The sequence below is a fragment of the Prionailurus viverrinus genome, chromosome B4, assembly GCF_022837055.1.
Source record: "Prionailurus viverrinus isolate Anna chromosome B4, UM_Priviv_1.0, whole genome shotgun sequence".
NCBI classification, from domain to species: Eukaryota; Metazoa; Chordata; class Mammalia; order Carnivora; family Felidae; genus Prionailurus; species Prionailurus viverrinus.
The window spans coordinates 47,076,532-47,103,033 of record NC_062567.1 but is presented as its reverse complement, the minus strand read 5'-3'; the positions used below and the strand labels follow the sequence as shown (position 1 = coordinate 47,103,033).

At 37.5% G+C, this 26,502-nt stretch overlaps 1 protein-coding gene across 2 annotated transcripts in view; it reads left to right on the top strand.

Moving 5' to 3' along the window:
• The first annotated feature begins 843 nt into the window (after window positions 1-843).
• LMO3 (LIM domain only 3) overlaps window positions 844-26,502 on the top strand; it is a 56,033-nt gene continuing 30,374 nt past the window's right edge. Inside the window, exons 1-2 of one of the 2 annotated variants that reach the window (XM_047867995.1) lie at window positions 844-1,106; window positions 6,349-6,562. In XM_047867995.1, the coding sequence (XP_047723951.1) occupies window positions 6,357-6,562 (206 nt within the window). In that variant the 5' untranslated portion in view covers window positions 844-1,106; window positions 6,349-6,356. Of the gene's footprint in view, window positions 1,107-2,288; window positions 2,314-6,348; window positions 6,563-26,502 lie in introns of those variants that run through there. The other variant, XM_047867994.1, reaches the window with a different exon arrangement.

Below are 26,502 nucleotides of genomic sequence, written 5' to 3'. Positions count from 1 at the left end.
CTGGAGGCAGGGAGGAAGGGGAGTATGCCATGCCCTGGACCCAGCTTGTGCGGCAGCACTGCCCTGCTGAGCAGAGACTTTAGAGAGTTCATTAAGGGAAGTCAGAGACCGGGCAACTGCAGGCACCCCCCAGACATTTCCTAAAGAGGACAGTTGTGTGTGTTTCCAGTTCTAGTAGCCGTTTGACTCTCTTGCCTTATTTTAATTTCCATAACCGGTGGCTTCCGAAATGGCTTTGGAAGACAGTTTGCTTTAAATGTGGGCACCTATTCCAAAATGCCCTCGTTGTTTTAGGAGTCCGATCCTTCTCCTCCAGGGCTCTTTCGCAGGACTTCTTTTGGACGGGTCCAGAAGGTAGGGTCTTCCCCAGCCGACTCCTGCAGAGGTCACTTTTTGTGCGCGGGTCGTCCCCAGCGTTTGTGAGTAGCATATGCATGTGGCTGTGCTGACTGCACTCGCAGGCTTGTAAATTTTCACCCTGGGAAATTAGCAACAAAGCCCGATCTGTCTCGTGGCTGCTTTGCACTTTCCGAGGGCGGCTGTACTTGACTGAGCTGCAGAACAGGCACACGAGAGCGAGAGCGAGAGCGAGCGAGCGAGGGAGGGAGAGAAGGAAAGGAGAGAAGAGGGGAGGGGTGGGGGCGAGAGGTAAATAGTCTTAAATCGGAAGGGAGCTGCTTCTCTGTGGTCTTGACAAGCGCTGCCTGGGCTCCGCCGGCTCAGTAATAACTGAGTGACCTTTTCTTCGGCTGTATTATGTCTGGCTGGGAAGGGATTGCATTTTGCAGCTGAGAGCCGGGGCTTCCTCCAGCTCGGCTCCTCGAGTGCTGCTGGGGTAAGTTGTCTTGAGCCAGGACGGAGAGAGACAGCCTCGGACTGCAGTTGCCTAAAAGGAGGACACCTGTGGCTCACATGCGGTCAACACCATTACTTGGCGGATCCTTGAGGACCTCATTATTTTAAACTTAAAAAATAGAGACTCCCTCCCCCCTCCTTTTTTTTTTTTTTCAAACAATGCTTCTTTTTGACCTTTCCCAAGGAGAAGCACTACAAAGCAGCCACTGTGCTTTCTGAACGGCCTCCCCCTGTATCGCTTAATTGAGAAGGTAAGTGCAGCAACTGTGTATACACGCGTCGGCTTATTTGTGGTGTGTGTGTGTGTCTGCGGGTGCGCGCGTGCGTGTGCGGATGTGGGTATTTTTTTTTTTTCTTCCCCAGCCTCTCCTAATGAGGCATAAACTGGGGCTGCAGCCCAGCTCCGCACTGCAACTTTCGCTCGGGCTGCAGCTCTGCTGAGACGGTTTTGTTTAAATCATGTGAGGCTTCATTATTTTTATGATGAGACATGAAATAGATGCAGGCGGAAGATGTGGAGGGAAGGAGGGGAGAGCGGCTGCGGCGCGGAATGTCTCAAGTACGACTCGAGTGGATAATAGTCAAAGTTCAGGATGAGCCGCAGCATTCCCACACCCCTTACTCCCGGGAAGAGAGGGGCAGGGAGAGTTTGGAATCGGGAGAGGTTCGCTCCGGCCTGGCCCTGGGGAAGAGCATTCCGTCCTAGGTGGGCTCCAGACCCCCTGCTGCGTACTTGCTGGGATTCACAGCCCCCTCCCCCCGAGAGTTGAAATCACAGTCTTGCGGTTCTTGGGGACACTTCTGCCTCTCCCCACTTTTCCGTAATAAGAAAAGGTGGTTCCGGCGAGATGGAAAAGTGTTTGCAGGGGGGCTGGGGGTGGGGGGCGCGGTGGGGAGAAGTGGCCACGAGAGACAGGTTCCCTGGAACGAGGTGCCCATGTCCTAACAGGAGGAGATTCAAACTGATGCAGCACATTTTTACGGGGGCTACCCAGATTGCTGTTATGAAATACAAGTCAGATTTATGATCTTTTTCATATTGAACATGATATGCTATGCTAACGCTGCATGTGACAGTTTAATCAAATCCATTTGTTACCACGAAGCTAAAAGGGGCCGCTGGGATTTTAGGATTACGGGCAGAGTTAGGGAAGCATGTGGCTTTGTCATTCGCCATCATTTTGCACACCGCCACACTGCGAGGGGCTCTGTGTGTGCGCTCTGTCTCGTCTGGCCGCCCTCATCCCTTCCCCCACCCCCTGCCGCCACTCCGACCCGCTCCCAAAGTGGCTTCACAATAGTCGGTCCTCGGCGGTGTAGGCTGCGCACCAGGTCCACACTTGAGCTAAATCCAGGAGACCCCCTTCCACTTCTACCTTGGGCTCTGTGCTCAATGCGAAGCTGCTGCAACTCAGGCACGCCTAAGTCAACTCATGCAGAAAAAGGAGAAAAGTTTTGGTAAGGTTACAATCTATCATAGATGCACTTTGCCGGCGCTCGGCACTCTTGACTGCTCAAAAGCTTTCCTGCTCTTCCGCTGCTTTTGTGTCTTTTTTTTTTTTTTTTTTTAAGATCCGAAATATTATTGTTGTAACTGCTTTGGAAGACTGCTGCTTAAACCAATTACTCTTGCTAGGTGCAACAAATACTGCTACATTCTTTGCAAATCATCCCTGTGTGGCTGCGAAGACACAACCACAAAAGGCTAGAGCATAAACTCCATAAGGGATTCTTTGTTAGAGTGCATGTATGTTTCTTATTTTTTTATTATTATTTTATTATTATTATTATTTTTTTTTTTTGCATGTGAGCTGCATCAAAATTGAACTCAGTCTTGCAAATCTCTTGTTGGCCTTTGCCAAGCACCAGCACTTTGCTGCCATGGTAACTGTAATTAAACTGATAAGAGTGGAAAAATGTCAGTATCTCTGAGCCTTGCAGCTGCATTGGAGAAAAAGGGAATCAAATTGGTTCCCAGCTCCATTGCTCCAAAAGGGGAGGGGGTGGTGAAAGGATGGGGAGGGGGTTGGGAGTTGAAGGGGCAGAACAGAGTTAAGCAGCTCCAGCGCCTGAGATCTGGGGACATCTATTTGCATTGTTGTCCCTTAGGGGGCTGCAGCCTGTAGGGATGCTCTGGGCCAGTGAACAGAGAGAAACAAGCTTTTAGGCCCAATCCAGTTCTCCAATCGGGTCTGGGGGCTGGGGAGAGGATGAAGATGGGCAGGAGGAGAGAAAATCTTTTGTTTGGTACCTCTTGGCAATCGAATGGCCATGTTGGCCAAATTCTTTTAATCTGTGTCACTGCTCCCAGCTGCGGAACCTGCATTCCCATTTTAGCATCTTCCTGAGGCACCTCATCTCTGCCAACCCCCTTTATGTATTCCCCCTTCCTGTTCCTTCTCCCAAATTGTTCTCTGTGAATCTTCCGACAGGGACAAAATGTTTTCCGTTCACTATGTGTAGTTAGTCCAAAAATATAAAAGACTGTGTCTAAGTGCTGCAAATCTTTGATTATGATGATTTTTTTTAAGCCCCTGTGTGTTGTGGAGTTGTGGTTACTTTGTTGTGTTAACTACTGAAGCTGAGACCGCGCGGATGAATGGCACAGAACAAGGGAACATAATGGAGGCAATCAACCGTTAGGCCGCCTCACAATGCAATCCAGGCAATTAAAAGCTCACCAGAGTTTAAATGAAATGGTTCTACTTATTTCTGCACACCACACTGCACAGGCTATTATTTATGTCTTTTTTTTAATTATGATTTCCCTTAAACTGTCAAATAACTCAGAATGGCAGGGTCTCAGAGGCAATAAGAATTTCCCTCAGAACAATTTACATGCCAATCTAAAACTAGTTATGAGTCCTGATGTGCTATGAGCAACTTGTGAAATGTTTCTCCGCTTCCGAACGCATAACTCTACCCAGTCATGTTCTTCTGGATGGTGAGGGGCACGGTGGGGAAGGGGGCTGCTGATGCTTTGTGCCTTTTAGGTACATGGCAACGTGGTGACTACTAAATAGTTCTTTTTCTACAACTGTTAACTTGAAGAGTATTGAAAAGATTTCCTTTTCAAGAGAAAGGTGATGATGTTCTCTAAAAGAAGGTACCAGGATGGAGGGTAAAATATCAAACTCCTTCAAGCCCAAGGCCAAACAGAATGTAAGAGTTTCAAATATTAATTGGCCTCTGAGTGCTAAATTAAAATGTCAACACAACAAAAACATTTTGTGAAGACAAGCAGGGTAGTGTTACTTGTGCCAAATGTTGGTATTCCCTGTCCTGGTTACAAAGCATTTTGAATAAAGATAGCCGTCCTTCTCCACTTGATGGTAGGAACTCAACTGAGGGAAATATAGCTTAGCTACAACTAAAAGGGATTTAAAATTTTTTTTCTAGCTTTGTGATGTAAAATAATAATAATAATAGCCTTATAAGTTGGTGAATTCGAATAGCCAGCCATCTCTCGATGTTTTCAGTAATGAAATACAGAATGTCATTTAGTAAATCCAAATTTCCCCCCTCCCCCCAGGTATATGGTTAAGAGGCACTTGGATATGTTCTGTACCGTAATTAATGGGATTTATTCCTTGTGGAACCTTGCTAGAAGACGGTAACTAGTTCTGATCAAAGAAACTTCATTTGTTAGAAGTTCTAGAGAGTGAGATTTAGCAGAGCTATCAAGGGTTATGATTAATCTACACTAGACCCTTAGCTCCTTCAAAGAAAGGGAATAGAAAGCAGGCTATAGGAATACCACCTGCTCTTCTGTACAAATCCAGCTGCTAGTCTGCAGCTTTGACGACCACACTGTGCAGATCATGCAGCAAGAACATCCACCCTTTCTTCCCTGCCAGTCCCTAGTCCATCACTCTACCAGAGAACTTATTTGGTAATGGAAGTTCAACATCAAAACAATATTATGTGCAATCCATGCATTATTTGTACCTAGAAAAGTTATTCAGCTCTGAGGGTACAGTGCCTTGATGTCTGTTATCAATGTGATTAAAAATGAAAAAAGAGTGTGAAGGTAATGGAGGTGAAGCCTTCATAAGGAGGCTTCAGAGGACACTGAAGAAGGTTTAGCTACTTTGGAGTAGGGAAATACTCCAAGATTATGGCTTGGCATTTCTTTTCTTGGAACTGTTTCAAGTGCATCTACATTTGGCGTTTTGTAGAGTTTGAAACTTTATGTACAGGAGAGGAAGCATACTCTAGTAGTGGGATCTCTGGACTGTTAGAAGACCACCAAGTCTAGTGCTTAACCTGTCATTCAGCATCGAGCGAGTCCTTAAACTCTCTTAGGCCTCCGTATCACAATTTGTAAAATGAGGGAGTTAGGAATCGATGATGTCTCGAGTATTTGGTAGTACTTAGAATGAGTTATTGGATAAATATGAAGCTCTGAATAGTTGGTCCAGCTTTTTTTTTTTTTTAAACTGGGTATTTGACACTTAGGAAAGAAGAAACTCAAAGGGGAATAGCCTTTCACTGAAAACATTTCAGTCAAGTTGTAAAAACCACAGAACCCAGCCGGACTCCTTATTTATGATGGAGATGTATCTCTAAAGTATATACATTGTATATATATGTCTGGTGCCCTATCTATAACATAATATATTTATGTATATATGTTTGTGTAATTTATATGTATTTAGATTTTTCCTTCTGTTGTTTTTTCTTTCCCCTATGAAATTAATAAGTGTGTGTTTATGGTAATAAACCAATCCTGTACTTTCATTTTATATGAAAGCATACAGTATGCAGTCAGGTAATCTGCCATTTATAGAGGCTCTGACTCATGTTTGTGAGTATAGATTCATTTGTAAAATTGTAACATAAGGAACAAGTTCAAACAGCAAGAACACAGAAGGAAGTATTTGGATGCAAACACACAGTGTAGAATTGGGGAGCTTTCTGGGTGACTGTACTCTATGTTTAACTATAAACAGTCCCACTGCTAAGTCAGGTTAGTGTCTTCCCATTAGGGTACACTCTCCTTCCACCATCAAGCACAAATCAAGTGAATTTCTAACCAATAAAGAAAAACTCATTTTTGACTCTTATAGACAGTGCATGGACTAGTTTGTTCAATAGCTTCCTTTGAGATTATTACTCACGTTTTCTTCCCAAAGGAACTACACTATGCAGAGAATGGGGACACTCTAAAATTATTTAATGTTACTGAACTTTATGTATATGATGTCAACATCATGTCAATTGTCAATGTATACTATGTACAACACGAATGCATTATCCCACCCCCACCCCCACTGTCCAGGTGCAACTTTATAAATGATTTAATAAGGACTTTATAATGTTTGAGGCTTTTGTTTCCAAATTTTAGTTTGATTTCAGGATAGCCCCAAAAGGGAAAGTCTAACGCTCCTTGAGAAAAGCAATAGTAAATATTAAATTTGTTGGAGGTCTTTTGACATCTTTTGATTCTTTCCTGCAGTCCCAGCTCTCTTTTTTGTTTTTGTCTTCCTTTAGGTATACAAATGCTCTCAGTCCAGCCAGACACCAAGCCGAAAGGTTGTGCTGGCTGCAACCGAAAGATCAAGGACCGGTATCTTCTAAAGGCACTGGACAAATACTGGCATGAAGATTGCCTGAAGTGTGCCTGCTGTGACTGTCGTTTGGGAGAGGTGGGCTCCACCCTGTACACTAAAGCTAATCTTATCCTTTGTCGCAGAGACTATCTGAGGTAGGAATTACCCTTGCACACCAGTGATGACTGGATTCCTTTTAAAATACTTTTGTAAGTGTATTTTTTGGTTTCATTTCCTTACTACCAGCTTCTATTCCTGAAAGACATTGACCTGTCAGCCTTCAAAATGTTGCCAGGTGCCTATTATGCAAATTCTTACTCGAGTAATGGCCAGTAAAACATGATATCGAAAGTGATTCCATTTGGCCTGCCTGGATGCTCATAGTTAGAGATTGGTTATTCCACTGCCCGTATTAAAAGCACCAGTTCATGGCAAGGATGTGGTTGGTAGAAATCAGCATATAAGTGTTTCGTTAAACCATACCGACAAGATAGGCTGAGCTTGACACAGAATTGTTCAGCAATCTTCCTGTGTCTCGTTTGTCAGAGAAAGTTCAGTTTGAAATTATTAACTGGTATTTATTAGCATATTTATTATACAGTTTTGACAACTTTCCCCAAGTGTGAATCTGTGTCCCCACCCTCAGTGGCATTCCAAGTGGTCATCACAAAGATATCACGGAGCATTAGCAGCTTCAGACTTGCCAGTAGCATTATGGAAACTAACACAGTAAAGATCTCCATCATTATGGGGAAATGAAAGCCACTCTAAACATCTGATCAGTTTGAGGACAATGCATATATTCTTGCTTAAAAAACCATGAAGCCCTCTATACTTGTTTCCCAGCATTTAGCACTCAATGCGTGAACTTGTATTTAAGAAAAATTATTTTGCTTTTCAGGGAACTTTGTGACTTGATTCAGCTGCAAATTACATATATTAATAAAGTAGGAGCTATCAAATTAGAGAAATGATATATGGCATCATTCGGGTTTTCATATTTGATACGATTAATCATTTTTCTAGTCTGACATTAAGCGATTTATTTTGAATTTTCTCCCTTTATGACACAAAATTTATCAATCAGCCGTAACTCCTTAACCATCTTGGTCATTTTTGGGAAGTGTTTTCTAGGGAATTTGGTGCTTCTCAGTATATAATTCAGTTCTTTTTAGTCTGATTTAATCTTTATATATAAAAATGTATCATTTGATTAGTGATAGTTTAAAAGGGTGAATCCAACACTATTTATCAGATTCTACCCCCTGCCCCCCCAACCTTAGGATTGCCTCAGCTGACAGCCTCCTGGCTAATTATGACCACTTGTTACTATCCCTCTGTGTTCCACGGGCATAAAATACACGCAAGGTGCCAACAATAAGAAGTGACTCCATAGCCAGGATTTCCCTTACTGTGGTGGCACAACTAATCAGAATTAACTTATTCCATGAATTCTCTTAGAACTTCAGTCTTTGAACTTCTTCTTTGAAATAATTTTTTTTTTCCTCTGCTCATTGTGAATTAGAGCCTCATTTCCACATAAAGCATTTGCATTTTACTTTCAGTGATTTAACAATGCTTCCTAGTTTTGCTTTATCTTTACTAACCAGTGGTCATGGCTTTTTGACTCTTTTTTTTTTTTACTTTTACATCTGTTTGCAACTGCAGTGTCTCAAGTGGATTTATGTAACAACAGTTCCAAAACAAGGAGCTTATATAAGTCTGCGCAAAGTTAAGGTGTTCTAGTAAGCAATAAAGATAAAAATTAAGTAAGATTTACAGAACGTATGTTGAAATAGCCGGATTTTAAAAACTTAAAATTTGCCAATGTAATACCTGTATTGTCAGTTAAACTGTTTTACAGTTGTTGATATAATAGCAAGCAGAGAAGGAAACTTAGATTGTGTTATTCTTATGGTAATAAAAATACAATGTTTAACTGCCGTTTGATAGTCTCAAGTAAGTGTTTTGTTTAAAGGGATTTATCAAAATAGTTTTCATATCAAAAGTGCTTACCCTTCTCTAAGATAGATAGATGTTGCTGTTTGTGACATTACTTAGTTGACTTCTGGTAGACTCAAACTTTTCATGTTTGGTAACTTGTTAAAAAAAATCATACTCTTTCAAATAAAAACCTTGGTCCTGGTTGCCAATATATTCATTTCTCAGAGTATAATGTCCTCTTAAGTTGGTCATTACCACATTAATAGCCAGTTGTTATGTTAACAGCCTAAGGATTGTTAACATTTCAAACTAAGTTGTTAACTGCAAGCTTATTCCTTATTTAAACTGAAGGTTTGTTGTATATAATGTGACTTCTTTGGCAAGAATTCATCAATACTTAAAACTTGCAGAAGCGAAATGGGGAGTTGGTATATGTGTAAAACTGTGGTATGTGTTATAGATTATGCCGCAGATGTGGTATATAGTTTTATGTAAGAAGTATGTATCTCCATGACATCGTGTCCATGTTCAGCAGCATATGTCTCTTACTAGAAATTTAAAATAGTCTAATTCTATATGTCACATAGACAAATACAATTAGGCAAACTTTATTTACAAATTAATTTCTTTGAATGGTGTAGTCATTCAAAAATGTTTATTGGATGCCTGCTGTGTGAGAGGCATAATTCTAGGTAATAGATGAAATTAACTAAGAAAAAATAAAGGTGTACCTAAAATTGTTACTATCTATTTATTAATTACACAAAACCTGTTAAATGATCAGAGAGCAAGTAGTGTTCTGTGGCTGTCTTCTCGAGTTTTGAAAACAATTTTTCTCATTTCCCTTAGTTCACATTTACTTTTGTATTTTGCACAAAGCTTAACCATTTAAATCCTATTCAAAAGTGGTTAGGTTCGGTTTTTTGTTTTTGTTTTGTTTTGTTTTTGGTGTTTGGATATTATGTGATTTCTTTGAGGCACCAAACAAGCCATAAATAACTTACAGGTTTGTATTTCTCTCTCTAAATCAGTAGGTATCTAAGTAAGAATATGGAAAATGATAAAGAAGAAAATAATTTTGTCTGTACTGGTAAATTATTGATTGTAGGTATTATCTTGAGTCAGATAACTTTTTCATTTCTAGAGAACAGTGAAATATTTTTTTCCAGTTGTATTTAACTTCCTAATTAACTTCTTCCAAAAAAGAAAACAAACAAAAAAATCAAACACTTGTCATGCTGAACAATGAATCTTGAAGTTATAACATTTTATTTGCATTACTTTGTTTTTTTTAAGTTCTTTGAATGATAAATACAAGAATTTAAATCATAAGATACTTTCTTAGAGTTATAGGAACTATTATTGTGGTAAATACGATTTCTCTCAGATTTTTCTCTCCTTTGTGGCACAATTAGCTTTAAGAAAAAGAAATATGATCTCACCATTTATATACTGAGTTTCAGAACTCCACAATTCATTTTCCATAACGGGGCTGGTATAATGTCTTTTATTTCTCTGTAGAATATACAATGTACATATCTGATGAGAGAGAATTTGCCAGTTTGTAGGATTGTTCTCTGCCTTTGGAAACTCATTAGATAAAGGAACAGAAGGATTGACTTTTTAAAACTTCCTCTATTAACATGAGTTCTGACTTAAACTATGAAGTCAATCTGCCCATCAATATTTATACGCCAAGACCTAGAAATCTAGATGTTAAAAAATGTATCCGACACATTCATAACTTTTTCATTTTTAAAATTAAATGTATGACAGATTAGATGGAGGAGCATCTTTATACCTTGAACTAGATAGAGCTCATAACCAACAGAATACCCAAAGTAGATTAATAATTCTTGTCTAAAAACAGAAAAGTTTTAGTAATGATGTTTATGGGACTCTTGTCACTGCTAAGCTGTCCATCACCCTTGTCTCATTTTGGAAAATATGAAAAAAAGTAGTGAACGTGTAATCAGAGTTCTAGCATTAAAATCTCGTGGCAAGTGTTACAAAGTCAGAACGAGGAGAAATAACAAACTTCTTTACTTTTCAACTTGGAGGAAGTAAGGAATATCAGAACTTACCTCTCAAGACTTTGGGAAATTTTTGCTTGTTTTTTTTTTTTTTTTTTGTTTTGTTTTTTGTTGTTGTTGTTAAGCCTAAAACTTCTTACTTGTATATTTTAAGCATCAAGTCCCTGTAGGCTGCATCTTGTATGTCTGAATGGTGTCTTACCAGAGAATGTATTCAAAGCTGTTTGCTGTGATGTTATGCCATGGAAGCTGCTCATAGCTCTTCCTATATGAGAAGCTGAAAATGCCTTCTGTAAAATTTAATGTAATTTGCTATTTTTATATCTGGGAATAATGTGTTTAAAATGAAACTGCTGGGAGAGAATGATGCTTCATGTCCCACTATAGCTGCCAATTAACAAAAGGCATTTGAAGGTGTTATGCTGACTATAATTTTACATCCTTTAATAGAATAATAGAACGACTTGCAAATAGAAATTTAAACTTAAATGCCAAATGCCACATAGAGTATTAATCTGGCTATAACTTTATTTCAGAGTAATCAAATCCTGTGCCCTAAATTTTTATATAAAGTTTAATTTATATTTGTGCGTACATAATTACAACCTTAAAAGTAAACACGAACATGTTAATATAATTTTATCTGACAGTTCATTGCATAGATTTTTTTTAATGTTGAATAAGGTGTTTATTCTTTTTTTCCCCCCTTCATTTTCCTCTTTTTAATATTAGGCAGTTGAAAATATCTTCCCCAGAAATCAGTGCATTATTATTATTTGAAAAATCACTTTTTATTGTTTTAAATTCTGAAAATGTAAGCTTTTATAAGGAATGAAACTCCTCCCAAATGAACTTTTTTCCTACAAGCTTCGTTTCAGTTTTTTGACACTTCATTATTATCGTAATTTTTATGATATTTAAATGTCTCACATAATCTTAATATGATGAAATATTGTAGCATATGAGTCTATTAGACCCCATGCCCTGTTAAAAAATATTGTTTTATTTCTTGTAAATGATCTTACCTTATTTACAACTTTATAAGAAGTTGTAATTTATAAGAAGTTGTATTCTTGAATTTTATTTTATTTCAAACATTTTACACTCTATACCATTCAAGGACCAGTACAAATCAGGAGTGATAATTTTATTTGCTACAATATTTTGAGAGAGAGCCCCTCATTTTTGGAAAAATTGGTGGATTTTCTGAGCAACAACTCTGTAGCAATCTCTGTTAAAAATATTTCACATACATATAGAATTTGTCGTTTGTAAATTTATCTACGACATCTTTCTGTCCTTGCCCTGTAATGCATCCATTTTCAGTGGGGTATTTAACATAATTAATTATTTTAGTGTTGTGGCTTTTGTTTTGTCTTGTTTTATAGACGACATATTTTCACTGAAAATACCTCCCTCAAGATACCTCCCTCAAGAATATTGAAAATTGGAAACTACTTCACGCTGTTTTTATATTTTTATTGTTTTTTTTTTTTTTTTGATCTTTTTATAAAGCATGGAATACTTCAGTCAGGATAGTTCTTACCCATAAGATGGATAAGTTAGGCATACCTGACTTAGCAGAAAAATATTCTGTTTCTACAAGTATATTTAGGATTAAATGCATCTGGAAGAACTACATTTGAGAATTGCTAAAATTGCTTATTTTGCACTTTATAAATACACAGAACTCTGGGAAAGAACCTCTATTTTTGGTTGCTCTTAGTGTATATCAAAGTAAGCCAGCATTTCATTTATAAACTCACCATTAACTTCCATTAAGTGACTAATAATAAATGTTAATGTTGTGTTTTGACTGCATACACATAATTTATTAAGGAATCTCATTTGAAAAATATGCTGAAAGTAGTAATTTGGTAAATGGTTTTGATGCCTATATGCACTGCAGAAATGTATTATGTAGTTCAGTTTTTTGCCTCACAGAAAAATTATATAACCTAAAAGAATTGCACGAACCTCAAGCAGCCATTATACTTTCCTTCATTACACTATGAAGCATTGAAATCTTATTTTTGCATATGGTTTGGAAACTTTTTCTGGTTCTTAGGAGAATTTCTTCTATTACTCAAAAGTTTTATGCTGGCACCTCATCCTGTCTTCAAAAAAAAATTAGCCAACGTTTCTCACCTTAATCCATATAATAATCGTTAAGGTAGGACAAGATGTTGAAAACAAGGAAAGTAAAAATAAAAACAGCTGTATTCTTTCTATTCAGTTGGCCAGCTATTTTTTAAACGACATTTGCATTAACTGTGTTTCTTCAAAAAGGCATTTTTCTTTCATTTTAATTTTTTATTGGCTTATATAAGCGATTACTCCTACCGATACATGGAATTACCCCTTGCGAAGCATTAAAGGGGTGTGGGTATGTATACGCATGCTACGCATACAGATGGTAGAATCTATATGGCCTTAGAACGAGCATCGGCCTTAGAATGAGCATTAGCTTTTCACAATCAACTTTCACCAGATCACCATAGTTTGACAGGCATTAAAATTTGTAAAATTAGATACTCGATGCCAGCTAATTTCTTAGTATTTGTAACTATAACACTGACTTATTCTTACAGGGTGTTCACCATTCTAAAAAGAAAGACAAGTTTTATGATACTATAGAATGCCCAAGTATATTCCCTTGTGATTTTTATCACCCAATTCTGTTTTTCTCAGCGCCGATGGAGTTTGACACTGTCTGTTCTGTGTCTGTTTCCACCATCATACCATATTTTTTTAATGATTAACTATATATTTCCCTTCTCAAGGCATTTATAAGAAATTTATTTTGAAGCAGAAGCTTACATTGTCAAGCAAAAAGTGTGGCATTTAGATTTTTATTGTTGACTTTAAAGCAATTTCTTTTGCCTATTAAGACTTTTTGCCCCTTATTATTGATATTAATGGATAACTTTCTTCTAAAGGATTTAAGACGTAAGCTTACCCTTTTATTATATTCATCAAGCATATTTACTGTATTCACAACCTGCCCACATCAGTCATTTGTGCATTCACCTGTTCCTTTTTGCTTTCTCCCTGTATTACTGAAACATCTTGATAGATCTTTTTCTTCTCAATAAGATTTTTGTAGTTATGTAAAGATTCCAAGTCTTTTGCTGAATTTTGTTTTCTTTCATAGTGCTAGTTTTTGTGATGCAAAAATCTCTAGCTGTGGACTTTACTAGTTTAAAACAAAATCACACTTGAGATAAATAATCAGCTTGGAATAGTCAGATCCCTGATTTGAAGTTGGAAAATTAACATTAAGCTGCGTGTATTAAGTTAGACTCTAACCAGCATGTGTTGTTATGATTCAATTTAATATTAAAAACTCTCCAACTGGGCTACAGGGAAAATAAAAGACTCTGAGGAATTCAAAGATTATTTGCAGAGGAGTACAACAAAGCCATATTTAAGTAAAATTGTTATTACTAATGCAGTAAAGCATCATCTACATTAAATCCATCCTACTAATAAAAACAGAAAATCAGTTTTAATAAACATAAATAGCAAATATGACAAGGACTAGTAAAGGGGAAAGGAACTTCATAAAATGTGCTAACATTGTATAGTAATCTAAATACCACTGAGAAAAAATAAATTCCCAACTCATTTATGATGTGGGATCCCAACAGCCAACTTCATGAGGAAAAAGAAAATTTTAGACTTGCTAGTTTATTCTCATTTCCTAACACTTTTAGAACAGTGCCATGTTTTTATTATAACAGTTCTTTTTTTTTTTTAATGAAATTTATTGACAAATTGGTTTCCATACAACACCCAGTGCTCATCCCAAAAGGTGCCCTCCTCAATACCCATCACCCACCCTCTCTTCCCTCATTATAACAGTTCTAACAGATGTGCATACTGGTTTTGAAATTATTTTGTTCTCTTGTTGTTACAACATTTCAAAATATCTTAAGTAATATCCCTTGATAGACGGCTCACATTTTCCCCAAATAAGCAGGCTGTTACACTTTCAACTACCTATGGCATTAAGCATGATGCTTCTTTTGTATTGATGAACTACTCAATGAAAACGTATTCTGATGAATAGCTTTATATTAGACTGGGTGAGATCAGTGATTAGTTGCCTGTTTGTTTGGATAAATGGGGGAGGGATCAGAGACATGGAAATAGCAGTCTTAACTTTTAACAAAAAATATGAGTATCAGTTTTAGTGGGCAGGTTTATTTGTATTTTCAGGTAAGAAGTCCAGCTATACTGTGAACATAGTTTTAAAGCCTGTAAGTATTGCATGTGAATATCCACAGAGAGATCATTTGTGCTTTGGGAGATACAGAGAAATCAGAAGTTATTTAATTGCGTCAAAACTTACGAACTAGTATTATTTTCTGGGGCTATTTATTAGAAAAAAATTTTGTAAAGTTTCTGAGCTATAAGAATCCTTCTTTCTACAGCACATCCTTGCTGAGTGGGTAGTTAATAGAGGTTATATTTATTATTACATGCTTTGCTATCTCTCTAACAGTTAAAAAATGAAACCATTTAGTTACTTAACAAATATTTGAGTGCTAATGCTTCATTCCTATAAATAATGAATGTGGAATATTGTATTTCTAATTGATATTATGTAATGTATAAACATAAAGTTATTAATATTTTACTATGTAAATAAAAAGGAATCAGAAATTAGGGAAGAACTTAAGGGCAAATTATTTTTCAAAATTTCTACAACTGGTATAATCACTATTTGTGATTAAGTAACTAAGTAAAACATATAGAGTTTTAGCCTGCCTGTTATTTCTTTTTTTTTTTTATTTTTTTTTTCAACGTTTTTTATTTATTTTTGGGACAGAGAGAGACAGAGCATGAATGGGGGAGGGGCAGAGAGAGAGGGAGACACAGAATCGGAAACAGGCTCCAGGCTCTGAGCCATCAGCCCAGAGCCTGACGCGGGGCTCGAACTCACGGACCGCGAGATCGTTACCTGGCTGAAGTCGGACGTTTAACCGACGGCACCACCCAGGCGCCCCACTGCCTGTTATTTCTTAAGGAGGCAATATAGAGAATGAGAAGAGGTATACTCAGAAGAGAATGGAAACACTTTTGAGAAAGAGAGGTTATAAATAATATGTAAAAAGTGGACTCTGTAAAAATCCTTTTGATAGCCAGTGGTCCTATAACAGAAGCTGAGCTTTGACCTTTGAAGTTATATTTTGGATGCAGAGTAAGATAGAGTTAACTTTGTAACTTCCATGCAACTTGCAATGTTTTCATCTCTTATCACAGATATCGGTACAGTTATCAGAGCTGCAGCTGACACTCCTTGTAAAATGCTTAGCATCATTGGTCCCCATTTTCTCATTCAACATTGTTCTCTATTATACTTTAGGTACTGAACAGAGCTGTAGAATACTGCACTGCATAAAACAGAACTACCGCCCCTCCTCTTAGAGTTTATATTCTAGTTAGGGGAAGCAGATAATTGACAGAATAAACATCGAGTACATTCAGAGATGATGAATACTACAGAAAAATGGAGCAGTATAAGAAGTTTGCAGAATTTGTATTGTGTGTGTTTGAGTATGAGAGAGAGAGGGAGGAGGAGGAGGAGGAGGAGGGAGGCAAGGAGGGAGGAAGGAGGAAAGGATTTGAAAAATTAAATAGGCTAGACAGGGACAGCCTTGTTGAGATGGTGGCTTGAGCAAAGACCTAAAAAGGTGAAGGTGAAGGTGAAGGAGCTTGCCTTGGGATTGGAGAGGATGGACAATTCCAAGCATAGGGATCAGCCCATACAGTGTCCTTGCAATGGAAGCTTTTTTGATGTGTTTGAGGAACATCAAGGATGTTAGTATAGTTGGGATGAATAAAAGCAGAAGAGACAAGGATTAGAAGCAACCATTATGTTGCCCCATGGTATTCCCTGTTGCTCTTACAACCAAGAATGCCCCTTTACTTTTCTAAATGTTCCTTAAGGAAGTGATATTACTCCTGTCTGACAACTGCTAGGAAGCTTATTCAGATAGGCTGTTACAGGCTGAGTTCCATTTGGGATTACAGAACCCATCGGGACAACTTCTACATTGTAGTATTTCAAGGTGAAATATAAAGGGATGTCCATATTGATGAGCTAGGGCTGCTGACTCTGCATGTGTGAGTATAGCACTGTGGCCCAAGATGTTGTTAAGCTCTGTCCTAATCACAGCATAATTGATATTTTTTGAATCCTGGGGCAATAAAAATTGCAAAGATGGGGAGTTTTCAACAGCTCTCCAAAGGGTGATTTTTTTCATTATTTTTAAAGTCAAGCCAAGTCTTATTAAATTTTTTTCTAGCATAAAATATTTAAAATAACATATTTAATTAACAAATTAAACATAATTATCATAAATGTTTCCAAATTCAGCATTGAAAGAAAATGCATCAAAATCATATTGTTATTTAAAACAACTTATTTGGGGCTCCCTGGTGGCTCAGTCAGTTAAGCATGTGAATCTTGATTTTGCTCAGGTCATGATCTCACAGTACATGGGATCCAGCCCTGTGTTGGGCTCTGTGCTGACAGTGTGGAGCTTGCTTGGGATTCTCTCTCTCCCTCTCTCTCTCTGCCCCTCCCCTGCTCTCACACGCATGTGCTGTCTCTCTCTCTCTCTCTCTCTCTCTCTCTCTCTCTCAAAATAAATAAAAACTTTAAAAAAATAAAACAACTTAATTTAATTCTTTCAACGTTTATTTATTTTTGGGACAGAGAGAGACAGAGCATGAACGGGGGAGGGGCAGAGAGAGAGGGAGACACAGAATCGGAAACAGGCTCCAGGCTCTGAGCCATCAGCCCAGAGCCCCACGTGGGGCTCGAACTCATGGACCGCGAGATCGTGACCTGGCTGAAGTTGGACGCTTAACCGACTGCGCCACCCAGGCGCCCCAACTTAATTTAATTCTTGATGAGATGGGGCAAATGTTACCTAACCGCTCTGTTTATACTCCTGTTTCACATTTGTAAACTAACCCCAGTTCACTAATTGTAGTTTCACATCAAGAAGAGCTAAGGATTAATCTTCAAAACTAAAAGATTAATATGAATTTCTATTTGTGAGAGTGGGATTTGTATGTACAAACTGGCTTTGCTTTTAAAAATGAAAAAAAATAGCTTTAAACTTTAAATACAAATCAAAGTACTTCAGCCTGTATTTACATTTACAAAATGGGCTGGGAGGCAGCCTGGGTATTGGCCTAGAAGCTGTGCTAATGTGCCTTGAATCTTACTTACAAAGAGGTACAGCATGAATGGGTGAGCTTTCAAAACAGTGGCCAAGCCATCTATGCTTCCTCACAAAATCTAAAATGTACTTTTCAGAAAGAGAGAGAAGGTGGTGGCCAAGTGGCTTTACAAGTTTTTTTTTTCTTTTTTCTTTTTTTGGTTTTAAACTTTGACATTTTTTTTAATATTTAGATTTAGATTTTTTTACATTTAGATTCAAGTTAGTTAACATACAGTATCATGTTGGTTTCAGGAGTAGAATTTAGTGATTCATCACATACCTACAATAGCCAGTGCTCATCCCAACAAGTGTCCTCCTTAATGCCCGTCACACACATTTAGCCCATCCCCCACCCACCTCTGCTCCACCAACCCTCAGTTCTCTATATTTAGGTCTCTTATGGTTTGTCTCCATGTCTGTTTGTATCTTATTTTTCCTTCCCTTCCCCGATGTACATCTGTTTTGTTTCTTAAATTTCACATATGAGTGAAATCATATATTTGTCTTTCCTCTGATTGACTTATTTTGCTTTGCATAGTATGCTCTAGTCCCATCTGGCTTTACAGGTCTTAAGTCCTACCATCACCTTATACATCCTTAGTGCTACTTTTTGTTACAATTTCTAGCAGCCCTCCTTTTTTTTGGGGGGGGGGGCAGATGGGGCATCTGTAGTAACTGCCATCTTGTCCTGGTTGAGTTAAAGACCTGTTTTCCTAATCATTTTGTGATTCTCACCCACCAAAGTGCATCAATTTGAGCTTGATTTTAAGGAAAAGTTGCTTGATCTTGACCTAACAGTTTGCTTGGTATTTAAATAATGTTGTTAATAGTAGTTATTAAACTAACAATCCTTTGCAATAGAGATCACTTGCTTATTTGGCTCAAGTTCTTAAATGACTTGTGTTCTTGATTAATGGTAGATTTCTACACTGACTTGAGAAAAAGTTATAGATTTTAAGTTGAAAAAAATATTTTGTTCATTTTCCTTGGAGGATTTATCTACTGGAGGATAAACAGAGACTTTCATTTCAACACAACTCAGTTTTTTACAGTGATTCTAGTCACAAGCTTATCCTACATTCATTTTAACACAGTGTATTTGAAATCATTTTACTGTGTATTTCTTATTTCTTATTGTTCTACCACATTGGGTATTGCCCCTTCCTCACCAACTATCACTAATAGCAAATCAGTGACCTATTCCTAGTAGGATGCATTCATCTGCTGGTTTTTACCTTCTGTATCGCTTTATAAAAAGATAAAAGCCACACTAGTTCTTGTTAATTCCCGAAGCATCTCCCAAGCTAAGTGAGGCTAGATCTAATCCTTAGAGTTTTAGACGCATGTCAGGTAGTATAATGGTGAGGAGTCCAGATTTGAAATCCACCCTGTTCCTGGTACATCCCAGCTGTATATTCCTAGGCAAGTTACTCAACCTCTCCAAGCCTCAGTTTACTCAGTTGTAACTAGGAGTGAGAGACCCATTCATAGAATTGTCAGGGACAATTGTCCCTGACATAGAATTGTCAGGTGTCAATGAAATACCATAGGGAAAGATTTGAACACACTGATGGATCCTCCAATGTGAGTCTCTGTTGTTATAAAGAAAAAAAGAATGGCACTGAGTTATGAAGATAAGATAGTTGGAAAATTAAACATAAGGAGAAGGTTAAAGAAATCGATTGAGATATGTTGTTTAAGGATGATTAATAATCAAGAATATGAAAAGTGACTACTATTATAAGATCTTTTACCAAGTTTTCGTTTACAAAGGAGATAGTTGAAGAAATACCTAAATCCCATATGCACCTGAAAGCCATATAGGAAAAAATATTCCATGGTGGACATTATTAGAATTTGTTAAATTAAGATTAACAAAGCCTTCTGAAATATCTTCTACGCCCACACTCCACATTTTAGCCTGTGAAAATTCTGTGGCCCTTGTAAAGCATTTTATTTAATATCTCATAGGGAAGAATTATATATAAAATTTCAGCTTGCTTTAAGTTTCCTTTGTAGTCTTTAAAAAAAATTTTTTTAATGTGTATTTATTTTTAGGAGGGGGGAGGGGCAGAGAGAGAAAGAGACAGAGGATCCGAAGTGGGCTCATGCTGACAGCAGAGAGTCTGATGCAGGGCTCAAACTCACAAACCAGGAGATCATGACCTGAGCTGAAGTCCGATGCTTAACCAACTGAGCCACCCAGGTTTCCTTCATAGTCTTGATTTTTGCATCTTTTTCCTCAGGTGGCAAGGACAATTGAATGCCAGTATCTTTTTTCTGATGTGCTTTTTCACAGTGTTCCCTAAACATTTTGATTATGTCCCTTTATTCCTAAAGAAGTTTAAGTATATACCTTTAATTTAAATATATATTTATAAATCTTAAATACTCCATGGCACATTTTTTAAAGTAGAAAAACTATTTTAAAGGGTAAGATATACATACAATAAATAGAAACTGAAATGCTGATCATTGTTTAAGCATCCCTGGGCTTTATGCACCCCCATTTTGGAGAACACTGTTATTTCTTAAAAGCTTTTTAAGCTCCTTTGAAAGTTGTTTGGTAGTGATACTTCTGACTAAGTGGGGGGGAGTCTGGATACGTGGGGAAAGAGTTGTAAAAGAAAGATGTAATAGTTGTTTGAAAGAGGAGGACTCTGTAAGCATGAGCTAATATGCCTTGCTTTGTTCTTTTAATATGAAATCAAGGTTTTCTTTCATGAGAAATGTGGCAAGGCAGTGGGCTCGTTCTAATGCTGTACTGTAGCCACCGGCAATATTAATATGAGGCTGGGTTCATCCCCTCTCCCCCCGCACTCCCCTATTCAGGACACAGTGAGATTTTAGACAGATAAATGCTAAGAGAACCCTGTGTACCAAAAGCAGTGTTTACTGCATGTAATACATATCATTGTTTGTCTCCTGTAGTGAAAAATACTTGTGTCGTGCTGTTAAAATGCACTCTTGACAGACCAGTGCTTGCTATTATAGGGTCCATTGCTTAAAAAAATGATACACTGACAGAAATACAATTTAAGAAAATTTAACACCAAGGGTAGTCAACCATGTAGGCTACTATTAAGGGGCCAAAACTCAAGGCCAGGGGTTTATTTAAAAAAGAGGCACAGTTTATTTGCTGGTAGTAGGCAAAGTTAAAAGAAAAAAAAATCGAACTTGAATTCCTTGCTCTCTAGTCTGTAGAAAATTAATGAAAGCAACAGTTCAATAAGATTTTATTGCAGAAATGTTTAAGTGAAACATTTTAAGAATGCTTTGGAATTTTTAAACAGTTACTTACCATTTAGAAAGCTGTAACACTATGATGCGTAACAAATTGTTAGCATTGGATCCTAGGCACACCCAGTGATTTTCTTAAAATGTGTAGTCAGAGCTGGTTAATCTGAATCACTGTGTTCATTTCATTTTTGTGTGTGCAGCTTATAAATATATTTGAGATTGACAGTTCAGCAGCACCCACAATTACAACTTAAAATGTATGCTCTTGTCTAGGTACTGTTATGGGCATAGTTTGGTGGTTAAATGCATTGGATTTGTAACAAGTCCTTTTGAGAAGGAAAATAAACAAATAAGAGATGTGATGAAATATGTTGAATTTCAGAAGAATGCAAAATGTTCTAGTGAATAAACTACTACTGAGTGATGATAAAGCATGTGTTTTTTAAGCTATCACATGGCTCTATTATTAGGGGAGAAAATTCCATGAATTTAGATGAGATGTATTATCTAATTTTACCATTTTAAAAAGAAATCTGCCATCCAGTAATATTTGATGCCAACTGTGTACAGATTACATGTTCCTTGGGGAGGAAGGTTACAAAAGTAATGCAATAAATAATCTGAGCTTCAAGGAGCTTAACTTGGGTATCAGAGAAATAGAAAAGCATTTTCCACTGCTATGGAGAATCAAAGATGTGTATCTTGCATTCTGTACCTTGATGGTATAGTCTTCGGGCCATGCCTAGGATTGGGCCTTGGGAGGCACTTGGGCTTTCCAAGAAAGGATGTCCAAAGATGAAATACAGTGTCTTTGCAGATCTCCTCCAGAATTCAGTTGGCCTGAATCTGAAATATTATACAACAGATTTTTTTTTTCTGTGAACACGGAGGGTAACGACTGTTGTGAAATTTGTCCAAACACATTGTGCAGGGCCTCTGTGACTCAGCTGTTGGAGAAAACCCAGACATGCTTGCTGAGGAAGACTGGGATCCTTGGCTCTCTTTGCCACAGTCATGCAATGACTCTCTATCTGTGCGTGTGCTTTAGTTACGTTTCTTAAATTCCATAGGTAGACTTTCTTATATCATGCTACCTCCACACCCTGTGTTCTTACTAGAGGTTACAACTTGAAATGCTTCTTTAAAATTCTCATCTTAAATTATCTGAAGAAAATGGTATTTATGTTAGATTACCCGAAAAACTGGATGGTAAGCTCTTCCTTCCGATAGTCTTAAATATATCCTTTGGGTTATTCCAGGGAGCTATGCACTTGACCTTGACGCCTCAAAATTTTTCACAGGATTGTACATCAGGATTTTTGCCATTATCCTGTGTTGAAGAGTATTTTAATAAACAGCCGCAAAATTTTCAGTGTCTTAGGGACACTCTGGTGGGTTTTGTTTACTGTATCACACAATGTCCTGCAGACTCACTGTTGAAATTTCTCAGCATCTTAGAGTAAGAAAAGTTCCTGGGACTCTAACTGATTCAATGGTGTTTTTCTTGGGCCTTGTGAATGTTTACATTTTCCCTCTTTTCTTTGTCTTCTAGGAAGCTCAAATCCAAACTTACTTTCTAACAACTGTCCGCAACTGCATATGTTAATATATTCTCCAGACTTTTGTATCCTCTCACCGTATTTTTTTATGATATCTGGAGCTATTTATTTCATGGGAGGATGCTTTTTGACATCGCTTAAATGAAATAGTTTCAGTGATTGGAAGGGGGGAAACTACCGTGGAGAAATCACTGGTCTGTGAGGTGGGAGGCAGCCCTCCTGAGAAAAGAGCTCTTTTGCCTCTTCTCGAACCTCATGGCCATTATAATTTCCCTGAGATTGAACAAGATATTTTCTGGAACCCTCACTGTGCCAGAGTTAAGATATTGGGGGCCATCTACTTCTAAACAGGCCCTGAAATTCAACCTTATAGTTATTCATCACCAAGTGCAAGGTAGATCCATTACCACTACCCTGTCAGCCGCCAGTGTTAATTCTAATCCTCTGATTTCTGTTCTTTTCCTCATTCGCTGGATATATCTACCATTACCTTGATTCAACATTTTTCTGCTGAGTCCTCTGGAAACTTCATGTCACCATTAATAATCTTTGCTATGTCCACAATCTTTAGCAAGATGCTCTTTTCCATCAAAGCATTGTCTTAACTGGATTCATCCATTGCTTTAACTGAAACCTGCCTCTCCTTTAGGGGAGGAGTTTTCCTTTTCGCTGTCAGTAGGGCACAGTACTACTTACTCTTTGAAATCTCATACTTCAGGAAGCCGAGAGGGAAAAGCTGGCATTATCTTGGATACACACGACCATCTCCACTCATTAGTAAAAATGCATCCTCCTATAAAATTCATACAGTCTGGTTACACTACCTGTTGCCCTTTCTTTTCTCACTCCTGTCATTTCTCTCTTGCCATAATTTGGGGAGGTTGTAATCTCCCCATCTGAAACCTAGCCCTTAACTTGTTGAACCTCCTTAACCCTACTGCTGAACATCATCCCTCCATTCCCAGGATCACAGCTTCTTGTCCTTAAAAATATTCCATCTCGGGAATCCTAAATGCCGGAATTTTGTCTTATCTCACTTGCAGTAAAACTGCTTTTTAATTTCAGACATTCAGATCTTCCAGTATGTCTCTCTTCTCCTGATTTAGTCAAATCTGTCAGATTTTCTGACCCTTCCCTGCCCAGCATTGAACCCCATTGTTGATCATTTGAACCTCCTTTCCATCCTCTTCTACCATGCCTAGCTCTTGTCTAGCAACCTGGCATTGGTATAGCACTTTTGTTTTCCATTCCTATAGCGTGGCTGAGCATTGCTGGAAACAAATAGAATACAGATTGATGCTCCCACGAGTAATTCTAACCAGGCCTCTAGTGATGAGTCATTTATTTGTCCTTGGCTACCACCCTTGCCCATGACCTTCTAAAGCCCTGCTGAACATTCACAGCTCCCCTTAAGGCCCTTTCTCTGGACAAGTGTCCTGTCTCCTTGTTCTCAGCAGGTGCCATTGCCTCCTTCAAAATTGAAACTATAAGACTTGAAATGAATCAGTTTTTTGTCACTATTTACATTTCGTCTACTTTTCCACTTATTTTTAAATTATTTTATCTCGTCTTTGTGGATGAAGTGTCCTTGTTTCTTTTAAGGCCAACCCAATGGCTTTGGGCTCCATTCCCTTCAATATCCTGTGGGTCTTCTTTTTATGAAGTATCTCCTTTTTCTTAGGTATCTTTAGTATCTTCTAGAAAGTCTTAACACTTGATATGTAAATATACTGTAGATTTTCCCAGTCTGAAAAAAAAAATCTTTCTCCCAAATATATGTTGGTATTGTCCAATTCATTTATTGTCCATAATTGTTAAAAGTATAATCGACCCTCATCACCTAAACTTCCTCAACCTCAATTGTGTGTCATCCACTTGTGATCTGGCTTCTACCTTTACTGAAATTTCTCTCCCTGATATCTAATTGCTAAAACCAATGGATATTATCCCAAGGATCATTGTATATTTTCTTTCCTCTTTTAATAGTGTCGATCACTCATTTTTAAAAGCTTTCTACTATCTGGCATGCCATGAGCCTACACAGTTCAGATTTTTTCTGGGTGTCTCATCCCCATCGGACGCTTAAAAGAGTGAAGGAAGACTGATCTTATTGAGGTATAACTTCTCTTTTCCACGAGATATCTGTCTGCATGGTTTTAATTCCTGCTCATAATGTGCTGGTTGTTAAATCTCTACGTACATTCCGTTACACCCCACCAAGCCTCAGCCTTGTATATCTAGCAACTTACTTGGCCTCTGCAGTTGAATGTTCCATAGGAAAATCAAGCTCAGAATATCTAAAACCAACTTACACAAAATTAAAATAATGCTAATATAGTGCCTTAACCTGATTAAGAGAATATTAAAATATATAGCAAGTAACTTTACCTATGATTACAGATTTGAAAACTTGGAAGGTATTAGCAACTAGTCTGTCAATGTATAACATGAATAATACACTAGGAATAGGTAAGATTATTTCTAGAATGCAAGGAATGAACACAAGGACATGCTTCAACCCAATTCATTACAAACTAAAACCTGCTTCATTACAAACCAATAAATCCAATTCATAGTATCAAACTAAAAGGCAAACAGCAAGGCTCTAACAACATGTGACAAAAAGGCAATGGACAAAATGCAGCACCATTCTAACTTCCAGCTAAAGAGAAATAGGAGGAAACCAGTTAAATAAATTCAGAATATTTGCTGAAACCTACTAGCAAGCACAAAACAGTTAAATACTGAAGTCATTCCCCTTAAAATCAGGAAAAAGCCAGGGATGTCCACTCTTGTCACTTTTATTCAATGTTGTGTTAAAGACTCTAGCTAATGTAGCAAGATAGAAAATGAAGTAATCGGTATAAATACTAAAAAGTGAACTATTGCCCTTGCAGAAAATTGGGAAAACTCAAGAATCAATAAGAAAATTTGGCAGAGTAGCCGGATAAAACACAAGGTAAATAGAATTTGTACTTTTACTCTATGCCAAAAGTGACTCATTAAAAATGGAGAAAAGAAGAAATTCACTGAAAGGTTAAAAAAAAACTTAAAAAATACATAGATTTTAGATTCCAGCATTCGTATGAGAAATGCTTTTAAAGAAAGCTGCTAAAAAAATTGTCCTACATTTTTCTGTTTATACAAACTGGGTAAGTACAGAAAAAAATTCAGCTGGACCAAGAGCTTCTATAATAGCAATGGAATTAGGAGGATTTGTTTTAACGTTGTGAAATTAAGTCCACAAAAGTGAGACTCAGATGATAGAAAATATTTTTTAGGATCTACTGTATTTCAGATACAGTTCCAAGGACTGGGACCATGGCAGTGAGAAGAACAAACAAAAATCTTTGCCCTTGTGTATCCTATATTTTAGTATGATATTTGAGGTATTTTTTTATGAGCTAGGAACTGTGCAGTGTTTTACAGACATAATCTCATTTAGTCTTTGGAGACTACTATTATACTTGTCCTAGAGACACTGAGGCACAGGATGTTTAAGTTATTTAGCCACACTTCCCAAGGTGCAAGTGGTTGAGCTAGGATTCAAATCCAGACAACGTGCCGCCAGAACACTTTCTCACTGGCTGTGCTTTAACTGTGCGGGGATCATAGGTCATAATGTTCCATAATGTTGCCCATATGAACTGAGGGAACTATTCCCTTACACATCTGTGTAATCTTTTTAAGCTACTGGTATACCATTGCTAAATTGTCAATTAAATATACACCTGGGAGGGAAGAAGTACCTACCAGGACACTTGTTTCTTATCAGTAGCATCGGACACACTCAATTTTAATTCTGTTCTGAGGCTCATGAAACAATTCCCTGCGAAGCATACCCCTTGTTTTTCTGGTAATCATTTTGTGAACAAAAAGAGAAATTTAGGCAATTCTTTGTTCTTTGGTTTCTTAAGCCTGATGGAAAACAGCCAAGCCATTTCATAATGGTTCCCCTAAATATATTAATAATGTGTATGTAAGGGAAAAAATATATATATACAATTTAATGCTAGAAAATACATTTTTGTTCTCTTTAAAAAAAATCCCTATGGAAGTTTATGACCTTTGTAATCAA